Below are 19,492 nucleotides of genomic sequence, written 5' to 3'. Positions count from 1 at the left end.
CAGTCAAGAATACTGGAGTGGGTTGCCATTTCCTCCTCTACCAAGAATCCATAGTCAGGCTCAAAGGTGACAACAGAGTCACCACCACCCTGGTGTCCACACTGCACTGGATAACAGCTGACTGCACATAAAGACTGGGCTAAGAGGGGATATCTCTCATTTGTTTCTCTTTAAAAGTGCTAAAACCCCAAAGTGTCCTCCCCACTTTATGTAAGACAGAACTAAGGCCAAAGGGTCGAATAATGTGTCTAAGACCTCAGAGCTGGTCAGTGTGGTCCTGGGCCTCCGGCCCAGCTCTGGCTTCTCTGCACTCTGGGCTAGAGGCTGAAAGTGGTCCGTGGCCCCCCCCCCCCCCACAGAAGAACCTCTCTCATTGTGTGTCTCAGCACAAACCGTCAGGGCATATAAGGGAATCAAATGGCTCGTCCCTGGGCCACGAGGGCCATTCCCAGATGTGGTGGCCACAGAGGCCTCCTTCCTGACTTTGCTGGTTCCAAACACTCAGCAGGTGGGAGGTCTCCAGCCCCCAGTCCCCATAGTATTTCAGTCTCCTCAGCAAAAACACTGGAGGGCAGACAGGCGGAGGAGCAGCCTGGCCGGGCAGGAGGTGGTGTCTGAGCCTCCCACACTAACTGCAGGCCCAGACCATGTCATGGAGGAGGAGGCTTGGGCTGATTCTCCCCTCTTGGCAGGCCAGTCACAGAGTCCTGGGGCCAGGCTCCCCTGATGGTGCCTGAGAGGCCTCTCAGCAACCCCACTCTCCAAGCCACAGACAGAATCCCCTCCTGGCTGCGGCCAGGCCCCCCACCTGCCAGTCTCTCTCGCCTGGATGGGGACAGTGTTTCATCATGGGGCTCCTACCCAACAGACTCCCCAGCAGAGCGACCCGTGGAAATGAAGGCAGAACATCAGCCTCCAGCCCTAGGGTGGTCCTACCTTCTGAGAATAAAACCCACACACTCCTCCTCAGGGCCTCCCCCAAGGCTGCATCCTCCAGCACTTGGGGCCTCCGTAGGAGATATCTTAGGTGGGTACAGCATGGCCTGCCCTCTCCTTGGAGCCTAATGGCCCAGATCTCAGTCATTTAAATCCACACCCATCCTTTTCCACACTGATTCACGCTCTCTGCCCCACCCCTGCCTTCTGCCCTCCCTGAAAGACATCTCGGTGGAGGTTAGAAGACAGCTGGAAGCTCACGAGGTCCTCCTGGCAGGCAAGGATGCAACAACCCCAAGGGCTCTGCCCCTTCTGTCCCCCCCTCCTTCCCCAGCTGCCCTAGACCAGAGGCTACCCACATGGCTACCTGGAAGGGCTGCCTCCCTGGCCCTGCTGCCACATGGAGAACCTCACCGGGATCTTGAAGGTGTCCACTGAGACCTGGTTCTCCATGGAGTCCAGAGAGGGCCGGCAGGCACCAGATGAGGAGTAGCTGACCGGAAAAGCTTGGGCGGGTCGACAGAAGGTCATCTCAGCCGAGGCAATGGGCGGCTTGTGGGCATTCTTGCGGTAGCGGTGGATGCAGAAGGTGGACAGCAGCACAGACAGCAGCACAGATACGATGGAGAAGACCACAGCTGCCGTGATCACTGTGCAGCAGAGGTCATCACGCAGGGTGTCTGCGGGCGAGTAGGGGCTGTGAGAGTAGACACCCCACAAGGGGGACCCCCAATACCCAACAGAGCCACACCTGTGACAGCCAGGAAGTGGCTGCTGTGACCGACTGTGAGCTGCCTGCCAACACTCCTGACCCATGGCAGGTACTGTTCTGTATGTTTTTGCTACAAGAGACTATTATTGCCCTTTTCTGGAAGGAATGAGCATTTATAAACATCCTGCCTGAGGTCACACACCAGAGGTTGTGCACCCCTGCACCTCCCCCACCCTGGAACGTTGCACTGAAGCCAGAGGCCCAGGGGCCCGGGGGGTGGGAGAAGTTCTTCTCCTGCATTCCTAATATCTTCTGTATTTTCTTCATGTTCAATATATAGTGGAGAGGAAAGACAAGTGGCCCAGGATCTGGGCCATGCAATGACCACCCAAATGCCAGAAAAGCTCCCCATGTGTTCAGTGGGGCCCCCCTGTTCTAGAAGAAGCACCTGGAGGGTGCTGGGAGGGGGGACCCAGCTGGCCAATGCCACAGGCCCAGGAAAGGCTCTACACAGGCACAGTCTGAGGAGATGCTGAGCTATTTGGTGGAATAACTAGTTTTCCAGCCCAATCTTTATTATAGAACTTGAGGCCAGGGAATTCTTTGGTGGTCCAGCAGTTAGGACAAGGAGCTTTCACGGCTGTGGCCAAGATTCAATCCCTGGTTGGGCACCTAAGATCCCATAAGCCTTGCCAAAAAAAAAAAAGGAACTTCGGGCCACAAGGCAGTCTTAGTAGCCTTGAGCCAGCTCCTTGTCTGCACACATGGGGGAACCAAGACCCCAGGGAAGGAGGAAGATCTCCTAGGTTTCTCTTCCTTCCTGCAATCTTCTCCCTTGCTCCCTGGAGGCTCAGGGAGGTGTGGGGATCCCGGCCAGCTGTGCCCCCCACCCCCCAACCCCCAATGCACCTTGGCTATCCTCCGGCTCGCAGAAGCACTTCTTCTTCTCAGGGAAGCAGTTGCAGATACCGAAGCCAGCTTTAATCCCCCGGCGCTCCCCAGGTTCGTGCCCACCAATGATGCTGCCGCCCCCTGAGGACAGACACCACCCACTCAGCAGCCCACTCTCAGCCTCCAGGGGGACCTGGCCAGCCAGGACCACCAGACAGGATCATGAGAGGCCCCTCCCCACCTGATGTCAGCACTCTCACGCCCAGGGAGCACAGTGAGATCAGAAGTCTAGGTCACCCCAGGCAAGAGCCTCAGCATGCATGCATGTGTGCTAAGTCGCTTCAGTCAGGTCGACTCTTTGCAACACTGTGGACTGTAGCCCACCAAGCTCCTCTGTCCATGAGATTCTCCAGGCAAAAATACTGGAGTGGGTCACCAGGCCCTTCTTCAGGGGATCTTCCCAATCCAGAGATCAAACCTGCGCATCTCCTACATTGGCAGGTGGGTTTCTTTACCACTAGCGCCATCTGGGAAGCCCCAGTTGCAGCATGATGAGCCCCCAAACCAGCTCCCTGGCTGCAGCAGGTGAGAGGAGGAACCCACAGGCTGCCCTGGGCCCAGGTCAAGGTCCACACTTGGTTACTTTTCAGAAGCAGAAAAGGGGCAGAGGGGGCAGCTGGCAGTCAGCAAAACGGGGGACAGGGAGTCGTGCCCCATGAGTTGGCTAGAGCAACACTGGAAGGGTGTGGGTCAAGCCAGCAAGCTCTAATTTGGGGGGAGGAGCACCTTTATTAAAAAAAAATGTTAGGAAAGGGCTCAGCACGCAAAACCCAGAAGCTTGGCTGGTCTGGCTGAAATGCAGGTGAGAGTCCAAGCCCCTTTAGCTTGTTACTCCCCCCACCCAATCAGGCTCCTGCTCGCTCAGAGTCACGGTGCAGGCTCATCGGGCTGCTTACGGAGGCAGTCCTGGGGGCAGATGTTGGGGTCTCTGCTCTCCACGGCATCACAGTGTCCATCGGGGCAGGTCCTGATGCTGGGGGAGCAGGTGGAGAAGTTCCTGGTTATCCCTACAACACAGAGTGGGCAGTTATGACCACAAGGGAGCAGCTGCCCTGTTCAGACTGCAGAGCCAGGAGGGTCACACCCCAGGGCCTTCCAGGTCAACCCTGTACCCCACCCCATCCCCTGCAAGGAAGAGCAAACTGAGATCTGAGCAGAGAAGAACCACACACAGAGCCCTACCAGCAGGGCATCCCTGAGGTACAGGGCAGCCAGGATGGTGGGGGCCAGAGGAGCCAGGCAGTCCCAGAGCTGTGCCAGGCTCACATCAGAGAGGCCAGAAGAGACCAGATGAGGCTGGGACCCTCTCTAGGCTGCACTGTGGGTGGGACCCTCAGATTGGTGGGCCCAGCTGGCAGCCAGTTACTGTCCACACCCAAGGCTGCTCAGGTCCCTCCTATTTGGGTCCATGTCCCCTGGGCTGGGAACTCCTGGGTAGAGCCTCTCTGAAGACCACTTTGGATATTTTGAATTATTTTAAGGTTTGTGTTTTCATGAAGTAAAGCCAACCATAAATGACATGTCAACAGTGTAGTCTACCTTAATTCCTCCACTTCTTGGATGCACAGTAATATTACCAAGAGATCTTCGAAAAGTGTCTGTGAACTATGTGTTTAAAAGCATTGGGTGAATGGGGGAAGAGTGGGGAGAAGGGATAGTCAGGGAGTTTGGGATACACATGTATACACACTATATTTAAAATAACCAACCAGAACCTACTGTATAGCACATGGAACTCTGCTCAATATGCTATAAAAACCTCAACGGAAAAAGGATTCGAAAAAGAATATATACACGTATATGTATACCTGAATCACTATGCTGTACACTGGAAACTGACACAACATTGTTCATCAACTATGCTCCAATATAACATAAAAAGTTAAAAAAAAAGAGAAGGCATTGGGTGAATATAGTGGCTCAGATAGTAAAGCGTCTGCCTGTAATGCTGGAGACCTGAGTTTGATCTCTGGCTTGGGACAGTCCCTGGAGAAGGAAATGGCTACCACTCCAGTATTCTTGTCAGAGAATTCCATGGACAGAGGAGCCTGGTGGGCTACAGTCCACAGAGTCCCAAAGAGTCAGACACGAGTGAGCGACTAACACTTTCAATTTCACATTCACAACTGCACATGTATTTATGTGTATATGGGTAGAGAAATGGATATATACATGTTAATTACCATCTGGTTTAGGCACCAATACAGAAATTCAGAATTTTAGAATAAAGTAAAAAGAAAACACACACATCTCAACTTTGGCCCCGACCTTCTCAAGTCCAGAGCGAGCTCAGTCTCAGGCACCTGTGATCCCATCGGTGATAAACAGTTGGAAGGTTCTCTGTTCCCTGCGCTCGTGACCACCCTCTCCTGGCATCAGGAGCCACGGCAGGGACCAAGCGCAGGGGAGGACTAGATGGGCAGGGGTGGGGGGTGTCACAGAGGCTGGCAGGGCCTGCATGCACAGACCCTACTCCCCCTCAGCCCCCATCACACTCCCCACCGCCTGGCTCTGCCCAGGGCCTACCTTTGCCATCTCCCTGTCTCCACTCGCACCTGCCTGTCAGAGAGCCCAGGCCACCGCATTCCTCACATTCAGGCTGCCTCTTGCTGACCACGCAGGACAGGGGGCAGCCAGGCTCTTCAGGCATGTCTAGGGGTGGCAGAAAGCAGTCATGGGGGGCCAGCCTGCCATGGGCACCCATGGGTGCAGGCAGCACTGGCTGGAGCTGTCCCGAGTTGAGCCCAGAGGGGAGGCAGTCACTAAACTCTGGGGGCGCAGGGTAGTGAGGGGGCTGCTGGGGGAGGGGTGGCATCATAGTCACACAGCAGGGGCAGCTAAGGGGCTGAGTATGGAGTGGGGATGGGAGGTGGCCAGACTCATCCAGGGACACGCAGGACACCCAATTAAACTTGAACTTCAGAGAACAGTGAATACCTGCTTTGTGTAAATATGGCCCTAATATCACAGGGACATAGGGGAGTTTGTCTTCTAATTCACTGCAAAGGCTGCACGAGATGTACTTACACCACAATAATTGCTTGTTGTTTACCTGAAATTCACACTCAACCTGGGTCCTATATTGTACCTGGCAGCCCTAAAACAAGTGCACAGGTAGGTCCTGCTGACAGAGGCGATGGGCAGCAGCGGCCACCCACAATGCTGTCACACTGGACTAAACTGTGTCATACCTCCCCCATCATCCTTCCAGTGCAGCTGTGCGCTGTTTTCTCATCTTACAGAGAAGGAGGCTCAAGAAAGCCCACTGGTCAGTGACGGGGTATAGGACGGCACCCTTCTGCAGGAACAGCCCGAGGCTCTGCCACGCCCCATCCACCCTGACCCTTCCCGCAGCCGGGCACTCACACATCCCTTCCACGGTAACGAGCAGCAGGGCCTGGGCTTGCTGGTGGGTTGGTTTCTCGGTGGCCACCACTGTGTACTGGAGCTGGGAACACTCGGGCCGCTGCAAGGCCTCCGTGTCATTCACGAACAGGGTCCCCGAGGTGTCCTCAGCTGAGGTGACCATCCCCAGGGCGCTGCAGTTGGCGCTGGAGGGCTGCAGCCTGTACTGCACTTGGATGCCGCTGAACTCCTGGCAGTTTTCCACGCAGACTTTCCCAATCTAGGCATGGGATCACGGAACCCTTAGCCAGGTGAGTAGACCACCTGGGACAGTGGCTGGAGGGGCTCCATGCCAGCTGAGTCCCAGGACAGTTTCCCACTCAGCCCAGAGATGGTGGCCCCCAATCTCCCCATCCTCCATGCCCCTGGAATCTGCAGACCCATCTGCCTGCCTGGCCTGGCCTGGCCCTGCGCAGACCGTGACACCACCCTTCATCCCTGCTCCTGGGAGCCGGAGGTGAAAAGAACACAGGGTGCCGGGCTTTGGTTTAGGGACTGGCCCTCCAGGGAGGCGCTTGCTGGCTTGCCCGGCTCACCCCTCACTTGCTCCCTCATTTGGGCACAGAGGCAGCCTGGATGCCTCCCACACACCTCCCTCCCCTCTGGGCAGGGGCCGTCGTGCTCTGGGCACCACTAGGGTCCATCCTCAGTGTCCTGCCTGGGTCACCTGCCTGGTCAGCCAGAGCACAGCACCCGGGCCATAATTCACACAGCAGGGTTGCTGTCCCACCCAGGTCCTGGAGCCTCCTCCGAGACTTGGGCCGGAACCCCTGGGAGAGAAGGGATACTTCTCCAGGGATGCCTCATGGCCACAGTGGTCACTGGGGCCTGAACTCTCCTTTTCCCTCCCTCACCACCCAAGGTGGAGTTAGGGCTGCTGGGGCTTGAGATCAGAAGCTCTGACCAGTCAAGGTCGAGGGCTGCGGGCCTGGCGGCAGTGATGGCACAGGGCCCCCTGCTTGCAGCCACAGGCCAGGCCCTTGCTCAGCCTTGCTCAGGCCCAGGGCAGAGCCAGGCTCCACCAAGCCCACTCCTCATACCACAACAAAACCACCTCCTAGGCTCCGAGCACTTCCTTGTACAGAGCGGGTTCACTTCCACTTTCTCCTGTGATCCTCAAAATTGCCTGAGATCACCACCTTCAATTTATAATCATGAATACTAAGGGGGGGCTGGTGAGAGACAGCAGTGTGTGTAAGGCTGGGCCAAGACTCGGGTCTCTGCACCCTCGTGAGTCCAGGCACAGGGAAAGACTTAGTCGTCAGGGGTGGGCGGTGTTGCAGAGGCTGGCAGGGCCCGCCCTCTCAGACCCCACTCCCACTCAGCCCTCATCACCCTCCCCACTGCCTGGCTCTGCTGACACACCCCTGGCAATGCCTATGCCTGCCTCAGCCCCCCTGGACACCCCTCAGGGCCCCCTGCTTCGTCACCTCTCACCAGCCTTGCCCTCTGCTTCCAGGAAAGGCCTGGCGGGGGTGGCAAGTGGGGTGGCCTGGCCACGTCCAAGGATGTGGCTCTTCTTGTGCTGGGTCCTAAGTGGCTGCCAGGAGCGGAGGTGGCATGGGAACCAACCACAGAAACTGGCAAAGCCACTGTCCTAATTAGGAGATGACCCTAAATGGGATATTCTAAAGGGCACATGGCCACAGCTATGCCATTAGGAGAATGCAGTATGTTAAGTCATGCCTGCCATAACTGCAAGTAAACTTTAAAAAGTGCTTCAGAGAAACATTCTAGAAAGAATTGCACCAAAACGTTAAACACTGGCTGATATGAGGAAAAGAGATCACTCTTATCTATCCCTTATATCCTTTTGATGAATTCTTACCACTTCCCTTTTTTTCTACTTCTAATCACTATTTTCTGATGACAAATGCAAAATAAGCTCTAGCAAACAGACTTGCAGGAAAGTAGGAAATAGAAGCACTTCCTGTCTTTCCTTGCAGAGGTCTCCACTAATGCCTATGTTTGCACACTTGGAAATTTCTGGCAATGAAGACTTGGTTTTGAACATATGGAGCCACCTAAGACCAATACTTCTGCAAACTACTTTTCCCACTTCATTCACCAGGAATGTCTTTCCAAGTCAGCATAGATTTAACTGGCACTGCTCTTTCATTAGTAAAAAATGTAAACATGCTGAGAAGGGAGAGGGCAAAGAGGGCCCACAAAGCCCACCAGCCCCACTCCTTTCTCCCACGGCCTTAGCCTCCTTGGCTTTGTGCCTGTTGCTCCCCAGGGCCACTCTGTGTGCTCAGGGAGGTGGTGTCCCCCATGTGACCCCATCCTGGGAGTCCCTGCTCCTCCATTCCCCTCCCCAGGCTGGCAAGAGGCCAGGAGCTCACCTGGGCAAAGCGGTGGGCCCGCCGGCTCATGGAGAAGGAGTAGGCACTGGGCAGGCTCAGGCTGATGGGCAGCACGGACACATTGAAGTGGAGGAGGACGACACCCTCCCCCAGGCCCTGGAAGTCTGAGTCGTTGACCAGCACGGCCAGCTGCACAGCCCAGCTCTCCGAGATGGGGAGGCTCTGGTTGAGAACCAGCCCTGCAGGTGGAGGCATGTGATGATAGGTAGGGGCCCTGCCCAGGGTGGAGACCACTGCCCCACGATGCTGCACATCTCCCCTGCAAAGCATTCCCTGGACACATGGGCATACGTGTGACAACAGGTACTTCTACCCACACGGTACACAGACAACAGACCTGGCTGTAGGCACTAAGGTTGAAATATTTTAAATGTGAGTCACTGTGCTGAGCTGAGCCCAGAAGACCCTCCTCAGCTGGGAGGTAACCTCAGTGAGGTGTGTGTGTGTGTGCATGTGTATAAGAAAGATGCATGTCAGGGCAAGGACACACAGGTAAAGACCCACCACCACCACCAGCAAGGTCCCAGAAAGACCGTCCTGGCCCCTGAGAACTTCTCGCAACAGTACCAGCCTCCTATGGACCCTCAGATTCCACAGGCCTCAAGCACCCAGGAGCTTCCACACTCCTGAGCAGTCACCGTGTGCCAAGGCTAAGATCCCCATTTAGTGGAGTACAAAGGAGGCAAGGATCTCTGGGTGCACATGGCATACAGAGTGAGTGTGCAGGGGCAAGGATGACATTTTCCCTTGCACAGAATAGAGGTCATCAGAGCTTGGTGAGGAAGAAGACAGGAAATAGGATTAGGTCAGGCAGAAAGGGGTAAAGGCACCAGTGATCCTGGGTTCCCCAGAAGCAGGCCTCCAAACAAGGATCCAAGCACAAGTGGCATATTTGAAAGGTGATCCTACAAAACATAGGCAGGAGAGCAGGCGAGGGAGGTGGGGAGGTTTGGCAACTGATGAGGACACCCAATCCTGCAGGTGAGCCCTGGGGGCACGTGGTGCTTAGCCCTGAGGGTGGGCACATTTCAGAAGTCAGACAGGACAGTCATCCCAGAACCCTCCAATTTGAGGGCACAGAGCTGCTACTGGACATCAACTCCTGTTAGTGGAGAGTTGCTGGGGGGGGGGGTGGTTAAGGATCCCTGGGCACTTGGGCACCTAGGAGGTTGCGGTGAGCCCTGGCGTGGTCAGCACAGGGTAGTGTGGTGGGGGTCCTGCCAGGGTCAGCCTTGGCCTTGGGGCAGTTCAGCGAGAAAGGACAGCCTGTAAACACCCACCAAGGTGGCCAAGGTGAGCCCAGCAGAGACAAAGGCTGGGAAGAGGGTTGGAAGGGGTGGCCACCTGGGGCTGAGAGGGCCAGGACAGGTGTCTACTTGTGCAGGGTGCTGCCCTGCCCAAGGAAAGCAGGTCGCCAGTTCCCCAGGGGGCCCTGTCAGGCCACACTGGTCCCCTCTTACTGTAGTCATGCACGGTTGCCCGCACAAAGCTGCCGTTGGCCTGGGCCAAGGTCTCATTGGGCATGTGCTCCACTCGGAAGGTCCGGAGGGCCTTGGCATCCCCAGAGAGCAGCGTGTTCGTGTACCGTCTCAGGAGCTCCCCAGAGGCTGGCACCACGTCTGCATCGAAGACACGTAACGTGGCTACCACTGTGCCCTGCAAAGAATATGGGGGCCAGTCAGGGCCCCGAAAGCCAGAGCCCATAGGAGGGCATGTGCCCTGCAGGTGGATCAGGTGTGTGCGGTCAGAGCTGGCTCCAGGGACAGCCTGACCAGGGTTCAAGCTGCAAGGGGCCCCCAGCCAGCCTGCTTGTCACCCTTCCTGGGCCACTGCACCTCACCTCTGCAACAGGTGCAATGGCATCTCCAGACTTCCCATGATTATGGGTTAGAACAGATGCCCTGGTGCTCTGTGGAAGACCTCATTCAGGTCCCCACAGTGCAGAGTGGGCACCCCCACTCTCCTTCCAGGAAGCTGGGCCCCGCACAGTGGAGAAGTTAGCTCAATGTCATGCAGTGACAGATGACAGAGCTGGGACCTAAGCACAGTGTCCACCAGAATGCTCTCCTACAGCTTCTTCTGTACCCCAGGCTAGATGGGGTCATGAGGGGGGTTCTGAGTAAAGCCACATGTCATCTCTGCTCTCACTCCTGGCCAAGCTCCACAGTGTTACCATGGAGCTGCCCCGCCAGGCTCATGGGACATTTCCCTACTCCATGTGCTTTCCTCTTGCCCATCCATCCACCAAACCTGCTCCCTGGGTGTCCAGAGAAGCAGGCAACCACAGCATATCCGACCCCGACCCTCCCCTTGCTCCCGCCAGCCTGCCGGCTGCAGGACAGCCCAGGGCCCAGCAGGTGGCAGTCACGCTCCGCCTGCACAGGCAAGAGGAAGGCGGGGCCCCGATGGGAGGGGCGGCGCAGGGACACCCCTGCCGGATCCACTGGCCTGTCTTCCTCCACTCCGGGGTACCCTCCCTGAACTCACTGGCCCTCCCTTGAGGGGCTGACAGCCCGAAGAAGGGAACACCCTCCTGGCAGATGTCCTCTCCGTCTCCTTGGGGCAGTGTGCCCCACCTCTGCAGTACCACAGTTGTGCCCCTCTGATGCGAGCCCTGATGGTTGAGTCAGAGGCTGGGCACCCTTACCCTCAACCCCACCGGCACCCCAACCCCTCCCCTCACCCGCTTCCCAGGGCAGAGGTCAGCTCGGGGCCAGCGGGGCTGGTCCTCTCTCCTCCTCAGCTGTCCTGGAAACCAACAAAACCCCAACAGACAGACTGATGGACAAATGAAAGACGAATAACCACAGTGATGGTCAGCCACATGTCTGGATGGCTAGATGGACAGCTGAATAGACCGAGGAACAAATGACGAATGGAGAGACCCAGATGCACAACAAAGAGATGACAGACACTAGAGAAGCACCAGACAAACGCATAGGCACCTCCTTCCGCTTGAACTCCACCACCGCGCTGGCACTGTCGACGCCCCCGAAGAAGGTGGGCGCAGAGTCGTCCTCGTCGTACACGGTCACAGGGAAGGGCACCATCACCTCCTCCTCGCGCATGCCCATGTGAACCGTGCACGCGGCCACCAGCTCATACTTCTCCCGCTGCTCACGGTCCAGGGTCCAGCGCGTGCTCACCTCCAGGCTGTCCAGATCGCAGCGGAAAGGCAGACTCTCACCTGAGCACCAAACAGACCAGCAACCCCAGGATGACCCTGAGCTGAGGGGAGGGTGAGCTGCCTTCCTCAGGGCCCCACAGGGAGCAGTGTGCAAGAGGAGACAGAGCTGGGGTGCATGCTGGGCCTGGGCCGTGGCCCCTCTTCAGCTTCCACAGTGGAGCACAGCCTCCAAGCACAGTTTGCAGTGGAGATTATGCTCTGAGCATCACTGTGCCTGCAGCCTGCACTGGTGCTGATAGGGAAGAGCAGGGACCAGGAGGTCTGCCTCAGGTCCTCAACCCAATCACCTAGGAGGGCACACCCCTTCACACACCCTGCCTGCCTCCTCTGTGGCGAGGGCTGGCACCAGTCACGCTGCAGGCCCAGAGATCCAGCTCCTAGCGTTTGCTGGTATCTGAAAAACTGTCAGGAATTTTCTTAACTGTGGAAGCAAGACATGCTCATTTTAGAGAATGTGAGAAAAAAGCCACAATTCCACCACTTGAAAACCAACATTGGGGACATCTGGTGTAATTTCATGTTAACACACAAATATTTCTGACTGCCTGGTTTGGATCCCTGCCCTATACACCTGCAGGCTGCGTGGCCTGAGGCTGATGGTTCTGTCTCTGTTCTTCAGCTTCCTCGCCAGAAGATGAAGTGAAGTGAGAGTTGCTCAGTCATGTCTGACTCTGCGACCCCATGGACTATACAGTTCATGGAATTCTGTAGGCCAGAATATTGGAGTGGGTAGCCGTTCCCTTTTCCAAGGGGGTCTTCCCAACCCAGGGATTGAACCCAGGTCTCCCACACTGCAGGTAGATTTTCTATCAGCTGAGCCACCAGGGAAGCCCCAGAAGATGAGATGCTGTGTGTGTTCATCGCCAGACACTGCTGTAAGTTCAATGACTAACTGCAACCTGGTGAGGGGAGGACCAGTAATAACAATATACTCTTCAACCCAAGCCTGTCCTCGAATTCATCCTCCAGAAAGGACCCAGAAAGGGGGAAAAGCTGAACGCTTGAAGGTCAACAGTGACCACCCCATAGCCAACCTCAGGAGGGCTGTCAACTCCACTTGGTGGAAAATCACATCAGAGCCACATATTACATGTGAACTACACATTTCCCTGTATTGCTTATGGTTACAAAAATGGCTTTTCTTTTTAAGCGAAAAAGGCAGCACACTAAACCATATGCTTTGGGGACAATTTTGTACAAAGACATCCATCCCTGTGGCAGGATAAATGAAGGGATGTGGAAGTGTGAGTGACTACTTTCCTTACACTACTGAGTGCTCCTTTAACGTTATGACCATGTGTGGGTGCCATCAACCTGGGGGGAATCCAGGCTTCACTTACCAGCCATCCAGCATAAAAGTGTCCCCTTTAAGTCCCCTTTAAACTGTCCAATGGCACCTCACACACAGCGGCTCAGTTGCCTTCTCTCATCTCCACTCGGATCCAGTGCCCTTCCCCTACCCCATATCCATGTGGCTTCCCCAGGGCCATCGTGTGGTAGGACTATCTTGTGACAAGGTCCACTGTCCTTACAGTGGCTCAGGCGGAATCCTGGAACCATGCTTGGTCCCCTTGTGAATCTCTCAACACCCCACATTCAACTCCCCAGAAAATCTTGCTGGATCTTCCTGCAAAAACATGCCCAGAATCTGCCTGCTTCTTGTGGCCTAAAGGCTTTCACCCTCAACCCCAGTCCTCATCCTCTCACTCAAGGATGTCTCCTGCCTCTTCATAGTTTTCCTGCTTCCTCCAAACCACTCGCCCCAAATCATTTCGAACACATCAGCCCGACTAACCTTTTAAAGTAAGTTATATCCTGTCAATGACACCCTCCCCCCACTCCTGAAAACACCTTCTATGGCTCCCTAGTCCCCTCATCAGGAAGTCCTGCCCCCTCCCTTGCATTTTTCTGCCCTCAGCAGCCTCTGCCCTCCCCTCCAGCCGCACCTCCCCCTCCGCACTTTTGAATGAGCTCGCCCTGCTTGCTGGGCACCCTCCTTTACCTTGCTCCAGCCACCTGATTTAGGACAGTGGTCTCCACCAGTCCGTGCCTTCTCAGCATTACCTCCCACCTGGTCCCTTCAGAGGCCACCCAACGTCCTTAGCGCCTGTGTGGTCTCCACCTGCCCCAGGCATTGAAGGTCCAGACAGGCAGGATTTGGGCCTGACCTTGTTCACTGTTTCATCCCTGGTCCCTAGAACCATGCCTGGCCTGTGGCCAGCATACATGAGATACACGTGGACCTCTGAATGAATGGATGATGGGGTGGTGTAGTCAACTTGGACGGCTCATGTAGAGGAACTGCAGGGCCATGCCTGGCACTCGGCAGGCATCGAGGAAGGCTCCATGCGGCTGGCACTCACCTCCCAGGAGCCTGTAGGCCACACTGACGTTGGGGCAGAGGAACTGCACGGGCAGCAGGCAGAACTGGTGGAAGGTGCCAGGGGGCCTGTTCTCCCGGATGCGGAAGGACAGGCCTGACTCAGGGAAGCAGAGCTCCCGGGGCTTGAGGGCGCCGCAAGCTGGGAAGGAGGCATTGATGATGGAGAAGTACACTCGGGCACAGCCTGGCCACTGGCACTCGCCCTCACGTAGGGATGTGGGTGACAGGAAGACCCGCAGGTAGATGGTAAGCAGCGGGAAGCCGCCCTCTGCAGAGACAAGTCAGGCCCCGCCAGGGTGTCAGCCACACCTGCCCAGCTGGGATCTGAATGGGGAGAGGGCAGGAGCTCCGGGCTGGTGCAAAGCCTAGTCCTCACCAAGGCTAGCAGGGCTCTGCTGGGAACCCCGCCCTGCCCCCTACCTCCTGCTTGCCCCCTACGGCCCTGGACTTGGGATCTGGCAGCCTCAGGGCCCTATGGCTCTGCTCCCTCATCCTGGGGGGTGCCTCACAGGTCCATCTCTCTGATTATTCCAAATCTCAGTTCAAATACCCTTCCTCAGAGAGGTGCGCTGAACCCTGGGTCTAAGATGGAGTGCTTCCCCAAGGCAGGCTCTTGGCACCTCAGGTGACCTCCCTTCCCTCCCTCACCCACTACCCCAACCACTTTCTTTCTTTTCTCACTTTTAAAAACACTACAGGGGTGGAATTGGGTGGGAGGGGGGAGAGAGGTTCAAGAGGGAGGGGACATATGTATACCTATGGCTGATTCATTGTGATGTATGGCAGAAGCCAACACAATACTGTAATTATCCCTCAATTAAAAATAAATAAAACACTTATTCTATTCTATTTTTGCCAGTGTTGCTGCTTGTGGGATCTTAGTTCCCTGACCAGGGACTGAACCCAAGACCTCAACAATGAAAGCTCAGAGTCCTAACCACGGGACCCCCAGGGAATTCCATGCCACCCCTGCAGAGACACAGACTTCCCCAGCACCTAGAGAGGGGATTTCTGGCAAATTCCATCATGGAGGCACCATAGCAACCCCCGTCCAACCCATCTGGATCTCAGCTGGGGCGGGGGCTCTTCCTGGGCCTTCTATCTTAGCTCTAGGTAAGTGTCCCCCCGCTACATCTACTCCTCCCATATTCATCAGTTCTCTGCTTCTTACTAGCCTGTCCTCTGTTGCTCCAGTCCCCTGCTGTGGTTAATAATTCTCCGTATAAACTTTCTCTGTTCTAATTACTGTGATTTCTCTCCTGACTAGAGCTGGCAGGTGCATGAGACTGCTCTCCAATCACGAACAGAACAGGCCTCCTATGAAACTCAGACCCTTGGCAAATTTCACTCTGGCAGTACTGTTCACAGCAGAGTGTCTGCCTCTCAGCACTCACAGGAGCTCAGAGCTGGCGTGAGGGCCCAGGGAGGCCATGTCTATAGAGCAAGAGGTGGGGTTGTGATCACCATTTGGTGCCACAAGGCAGAACTCTGCTCCACAAACAACCTCCTCCCAGTACCAGGGTCACACATGGCCTTCACTCCAGCTTGGACCCCTGCTCTGAGAAGCCGTCCAGGCCTTCCTCCTGCTCCACTTTCCTCCCCGGCACCAGGCCCCAGTCCTCACCAGGTGCCAAGAGCAGCCTGCTGCTGATGGTAAGGTGGGCTTTCTGTGCAAACAGCTGCTTCTCCACCAAGTTCCAGATCATCCACTAAATCAAGATCTTGGGATGTCTCTAGCCTTTCTTAACTCTTCTCTCACAACCCCACATCTCTGTTAATCCAACTGGAAGACATTTGGAGCCAGCATGGAGAGAGCCCCTCAAGTCCTCCACATAAGTTCTCCAAAATCCCAACAGCCTCAGGAGGCCTGAGGGTCATCAGTGGTCCTCAAGCTCATCCTGGCTCCCTCACGGGCTGGACAAAGAGGACAGGCCAGCCCCATCTCACTTGCTCCACTCTTACACAGCAGGAGTCGTAGGAGCTGTGTGATGGGCTCTAAGGAAGGACCAGGTGAGGGCAGGGCGGGGTGGGTAATGAGGCATGTGGGGGTGGGGTCAGGGCCGCCCCCTTACTGCGGATGTTGAGCTTCTCCCAGGAGCTGTGGTCCAGGCTCTGGTTAAGGTAGAGAAGCCCCGTGTCCTCCTGGATGCGGACCCAGTCATTCTCGTGCAGCCGCGTGTGGTAGGCGCTGTAGAGGTGCTAGCCCAGGCGGAAGCTGGGCATCTCCTCTGGCACGTCCTGCAGGGCATGGACATAGAGCAGGGGCGTGCCGGCCGGCTGGTCCACGTATAGCTTCTCCCAGTAAGCGTCCCTGGAGAAGTAGAGTCCCAGCGGGGCTGTGGGAGGCAGGGAAACACGTGAGGGAAGGAGGGACTGAGGGACGACCACGGTGCAGAGCCCAGCAGCCCTCCCAGGCAGATCACCTTTCCCAGCGGCCTAACTTCACATTTTAGTAATAGCTTCCTTGTGGGCCAAAAAAGAAAACTTAGGTCTTTCTCATCTGTATTCCTAAGAACATCAACACACAGTTATCTGTATAGCTAAACACTAGCTGCAAATACACTGCTTTAAAACAGAAAAAGGAGGAAGTGAGGAAGCATAAACAGTTGCAATATCATCCTCGATTACCTGAGATAGATAAGCACGTAAACCACTCGGCTTTCACCCAAGCTTCTGAGCAAATCACCTGGAGCCAGAGTTTTGAAGTGTACAAGACGCTGCCAGACAAGCAGAGCAGGCAGGGGTCCCCAAAGATGAACTAGAGCACTTTATAAGTAACAACATTCGTGCATGCTAAGTCACTTCAGTCGTGTCCAACTCTTTGTAACCCTATGCACTATAGCCCTCCAGTCTCCTCTGTCCTTGGAATCCTCCAGACAAGAATACTGGAGTGGGTTGCCATGCCCTCCTCTAAGAGATCTTACCGACTCAAGGATTGAACCTGCATCACTTACACCTCCTGCATTGGCAGGTGGGTTCTTTACCACTAGTTCCACCTGGGAAGCCCCTGTAAGTAACAAAATCTTCATCTAAAGTCAAACATGCTCCTACCATAGTACCGAAAAATTCCACTCCATTTATCTGAAAAAAATGAAAACATATGTCCGTCAAGTGACTTGTTCACAAATGCTGGGGTTATTCACAGAGCCAAGAACTGGGAAGAACCCAGATGTGTTCCAGCAGGTTATCAGATAACAAACCTCAGTCCATCACACCATGGAACCCTATGCAGTTAGGATGGGGCACAAACTATTGATACACACGACAGCCTGGACACATCTCATAGACATCCTGCTAAGTGGAAGAAGCAGCACAAAAGAATCACATGGCACCATTCCAGACTGATTTTAGGTGACAGAAATCAAACTGGGTACCAGCTGGGGGTAGGGGAGGTAATAGACTGGAAAAGCAGGGGGCATATTCTGGGAAACATACATGTTTCATATCTTGATGGGGTGTGGGTCACACAGGGACATCCATTTGTCAACAACATACAGCCAAGATTTGTGCATTTCAACGTATGTAATTGTGGCCTAAATTTATCACTGAGAGGCTGTGGGTAGAGCTGTAAATGCCATGAGGAAGAGGGATGCTGACCATGGCCACGCTGGGTGAACCAATGGGGCACTCATCCTACTACTCTCTTGACTTGGTGTATGTTCAACATTTTGCATCATAAACAGTTATTTTTAAATAGTAAGAAATTTTAAAAAGATGGATAAATGGGCAGGTGATGCTTTAAAAAAAAACTGAAAACCTGCCAATATTCTCTACAAAGCATAAAAAATACTAACACACAAAGCAAACATGAGAAACATTGTACTTGTGTGTGAGTGATTTCTCTTTTCAATCAATTTGTTTCCACCTACATTCTGCTTCTCTTGCAGCCACCAAGATGAGTGGTTGGTCCACTCCACACCAGTGGAAGATACCCTGGGGCTGCCTGGGTCCTTGAAGACACACTTGTGTGTGGGAAACAATCAAGAGCCAACTAGAGTCAGGTGAGGAGAACTGGTGAAGACCTTTTGGATCCCAAAGTGGTGAAACAGAAGAAAACTGGAAGGTTGCCAGCACTGTGCCAGGCTTCCCAAGGATGACTTCAAAGGCAACCCGGCTGGGAATGCCAACTTGAAGTGTGCATTGATTGGGTCCCACCCACCCAGTGTGGGTGCTGCCCTGCCAAACAGGCTGGACCACAGAGCCAGCAGGAGAGGGAGGGAACAGGAAGAGAAACAGAGGGAGAGAGAGGGAAGGAGGGAAAAGACAAATGGGGCTAAGGACAAAGGTAAGTAAGGCAGAGAGGATGGAGGGGAGAGATGCTCTGGCCAGTAGTCAAAGGCTACTGCACACCCGGCACTAAAGACAGAGATGGAAGGAGGGGGCTGCAGGTACGGAGCTGACTTATTAGACCTTCGGAAAACTGCTCCCTAGGAGTGCTGTCCCTGGAGTGGGACCCAGAATCACTGGGTCTCTGCAGGTGAGGTACTGGGAAGGGCAGCTGAACTCCAAGGAGCTGGCCCTGTGCCCAAGTCAGGCTCTGCGTGTGGCCTTCCTGCCCTGCCACCTCTTGGGGGAAGGGATCCACCCAGAGCATCATGCTGCCTGCCATCCAAGGGGGTGGCAGCTCCAGGAGCCCTAGGAAGAAGTCACTCTGGGGAACTCTGGGGAGGGAGCACTGAGACCTGACTTCCCTTGCCGGGGGTCTCACTGGTAGAGACCACGACAGGAGCCACCCACACATGGCTGGATGCCACCCTCCTGTCCCACAGCCTCCCAACTGGCCACGAGGACATGGACTGCCTCTCAGATACACTCAGAGTGTTCATTTCTTCGGGATTTAGTAGCCAACCCTAGCAGGGATGGCTGGCAGCTCAGAGAACTGTGTCAGCCCCAAATGGCCTCAAGACTGGCCTTGATGCTTCTGTGAAAAGGCAGCCAATGGCACTAGCTCGGAGCAGGCCTTTTGCAAGCTGGGCAGAGTGACAGGCCACAGCTGACAGATCCTCCTGCACAGCTAGGATGCACTCCACTGGCTCACGCTTCCTGAGAAGTACACAGTTCGGGGTCCCAAAGAGGACCCTACAGCACTGCTCATACTGCTCTTGTGACAAAGGCAGGAGGGTTCCTGTGGTGTTTCCTCAGCCAACGAGAGGGAAGGGGCAGCTGCTCCCTACCTGTAGTGCACTGAAGCCCCACTGCACTGCCTGGCAGAGTAATAAACCTGGGTCTGCACTCCTCACAGAAATCAGAAGGGCTCCGAGCCCACGGTGGCCCCCTGTCCTGCCCCAGTAAGGCCGGGTCTGGGAAGGCAGATTCAAAGTGGGGGTCAACACCAGACACAGCCCTGCTGCCCCAAAACAAGTGCCTGATTCATAAGCAGCAGCCCAGCTTCCTTTCCCTCCAACACTCCATGAAGGTTGCAAGTCAAAGAGTCTAGGGGGAGCTCTGGGGTGGGCTGTGGGGGGCTGGGGAAGGAGCGCAGAAGCTGATGCTCACAGCCCTGCGGACAGCAAGAGGAGTGGCTTGCTTTTCCCTCCACTGCCACCTTCTCC

The 19,492-nt window shown here is 55.3% G+C and overlaps 1 protein-coding gene across 1 annotated transcript in view; it reads right to left on the bottom strand.

The window, feature by feature from the left end:
* Window positions 1–19,492, bottom strand: part of LOC122691404 (proto-oncogene tyrosine-protein kinase receptor Ret-like) — a 49,308-nt gene that overhangs the window by 10,923 nt on the left and 18,893 nt on the right. Inside the window, 10 exon segments of the mRNA XM_043897970.1 lie at window positions 1,351–1,616; window positions 2,558–2,680; window positions 3,496–3,606; window positions 5,126–5,251; window positions 5,966–6,224; window positions 8,350–8,549; window positions 9,831–10,026; window positions 11,316–11,557; window positions 13,921–14,208; window positions 16,013–16,276. Of these exon segments, the coding sequence (XP_043753905.1) occupies window positions 1,351–1,616; window positions 2,558–2,680; window positions 3,496–3,606; window positions 5,126–5,251; window positions 5,966–6,224; window positions 8,350–8,549; window positions 9,831–10,026; window positions 11,316–11,557; window positions 13,921–14,208; window positions 16,013–16,276 (2,075 nt within the window).

The sequence above is a fragment of the Cervus elaphus genome, unplaced genomic scaffold (assembly GCF_910594005.1).
Source record: "Cervus elaphus unplaced genomic scaffold, mCerEla1.1, whole genome shotgun sequence".
Lineage (NCBI taxonomy): Eukaryota > Metazoa > Chordata > Mammalia > Artiodactyla > Cervidae > Cervus > Cervus elaphus.
This window is presented reverse-complemented; position numbering and strand designations above follow the sequence as displayed.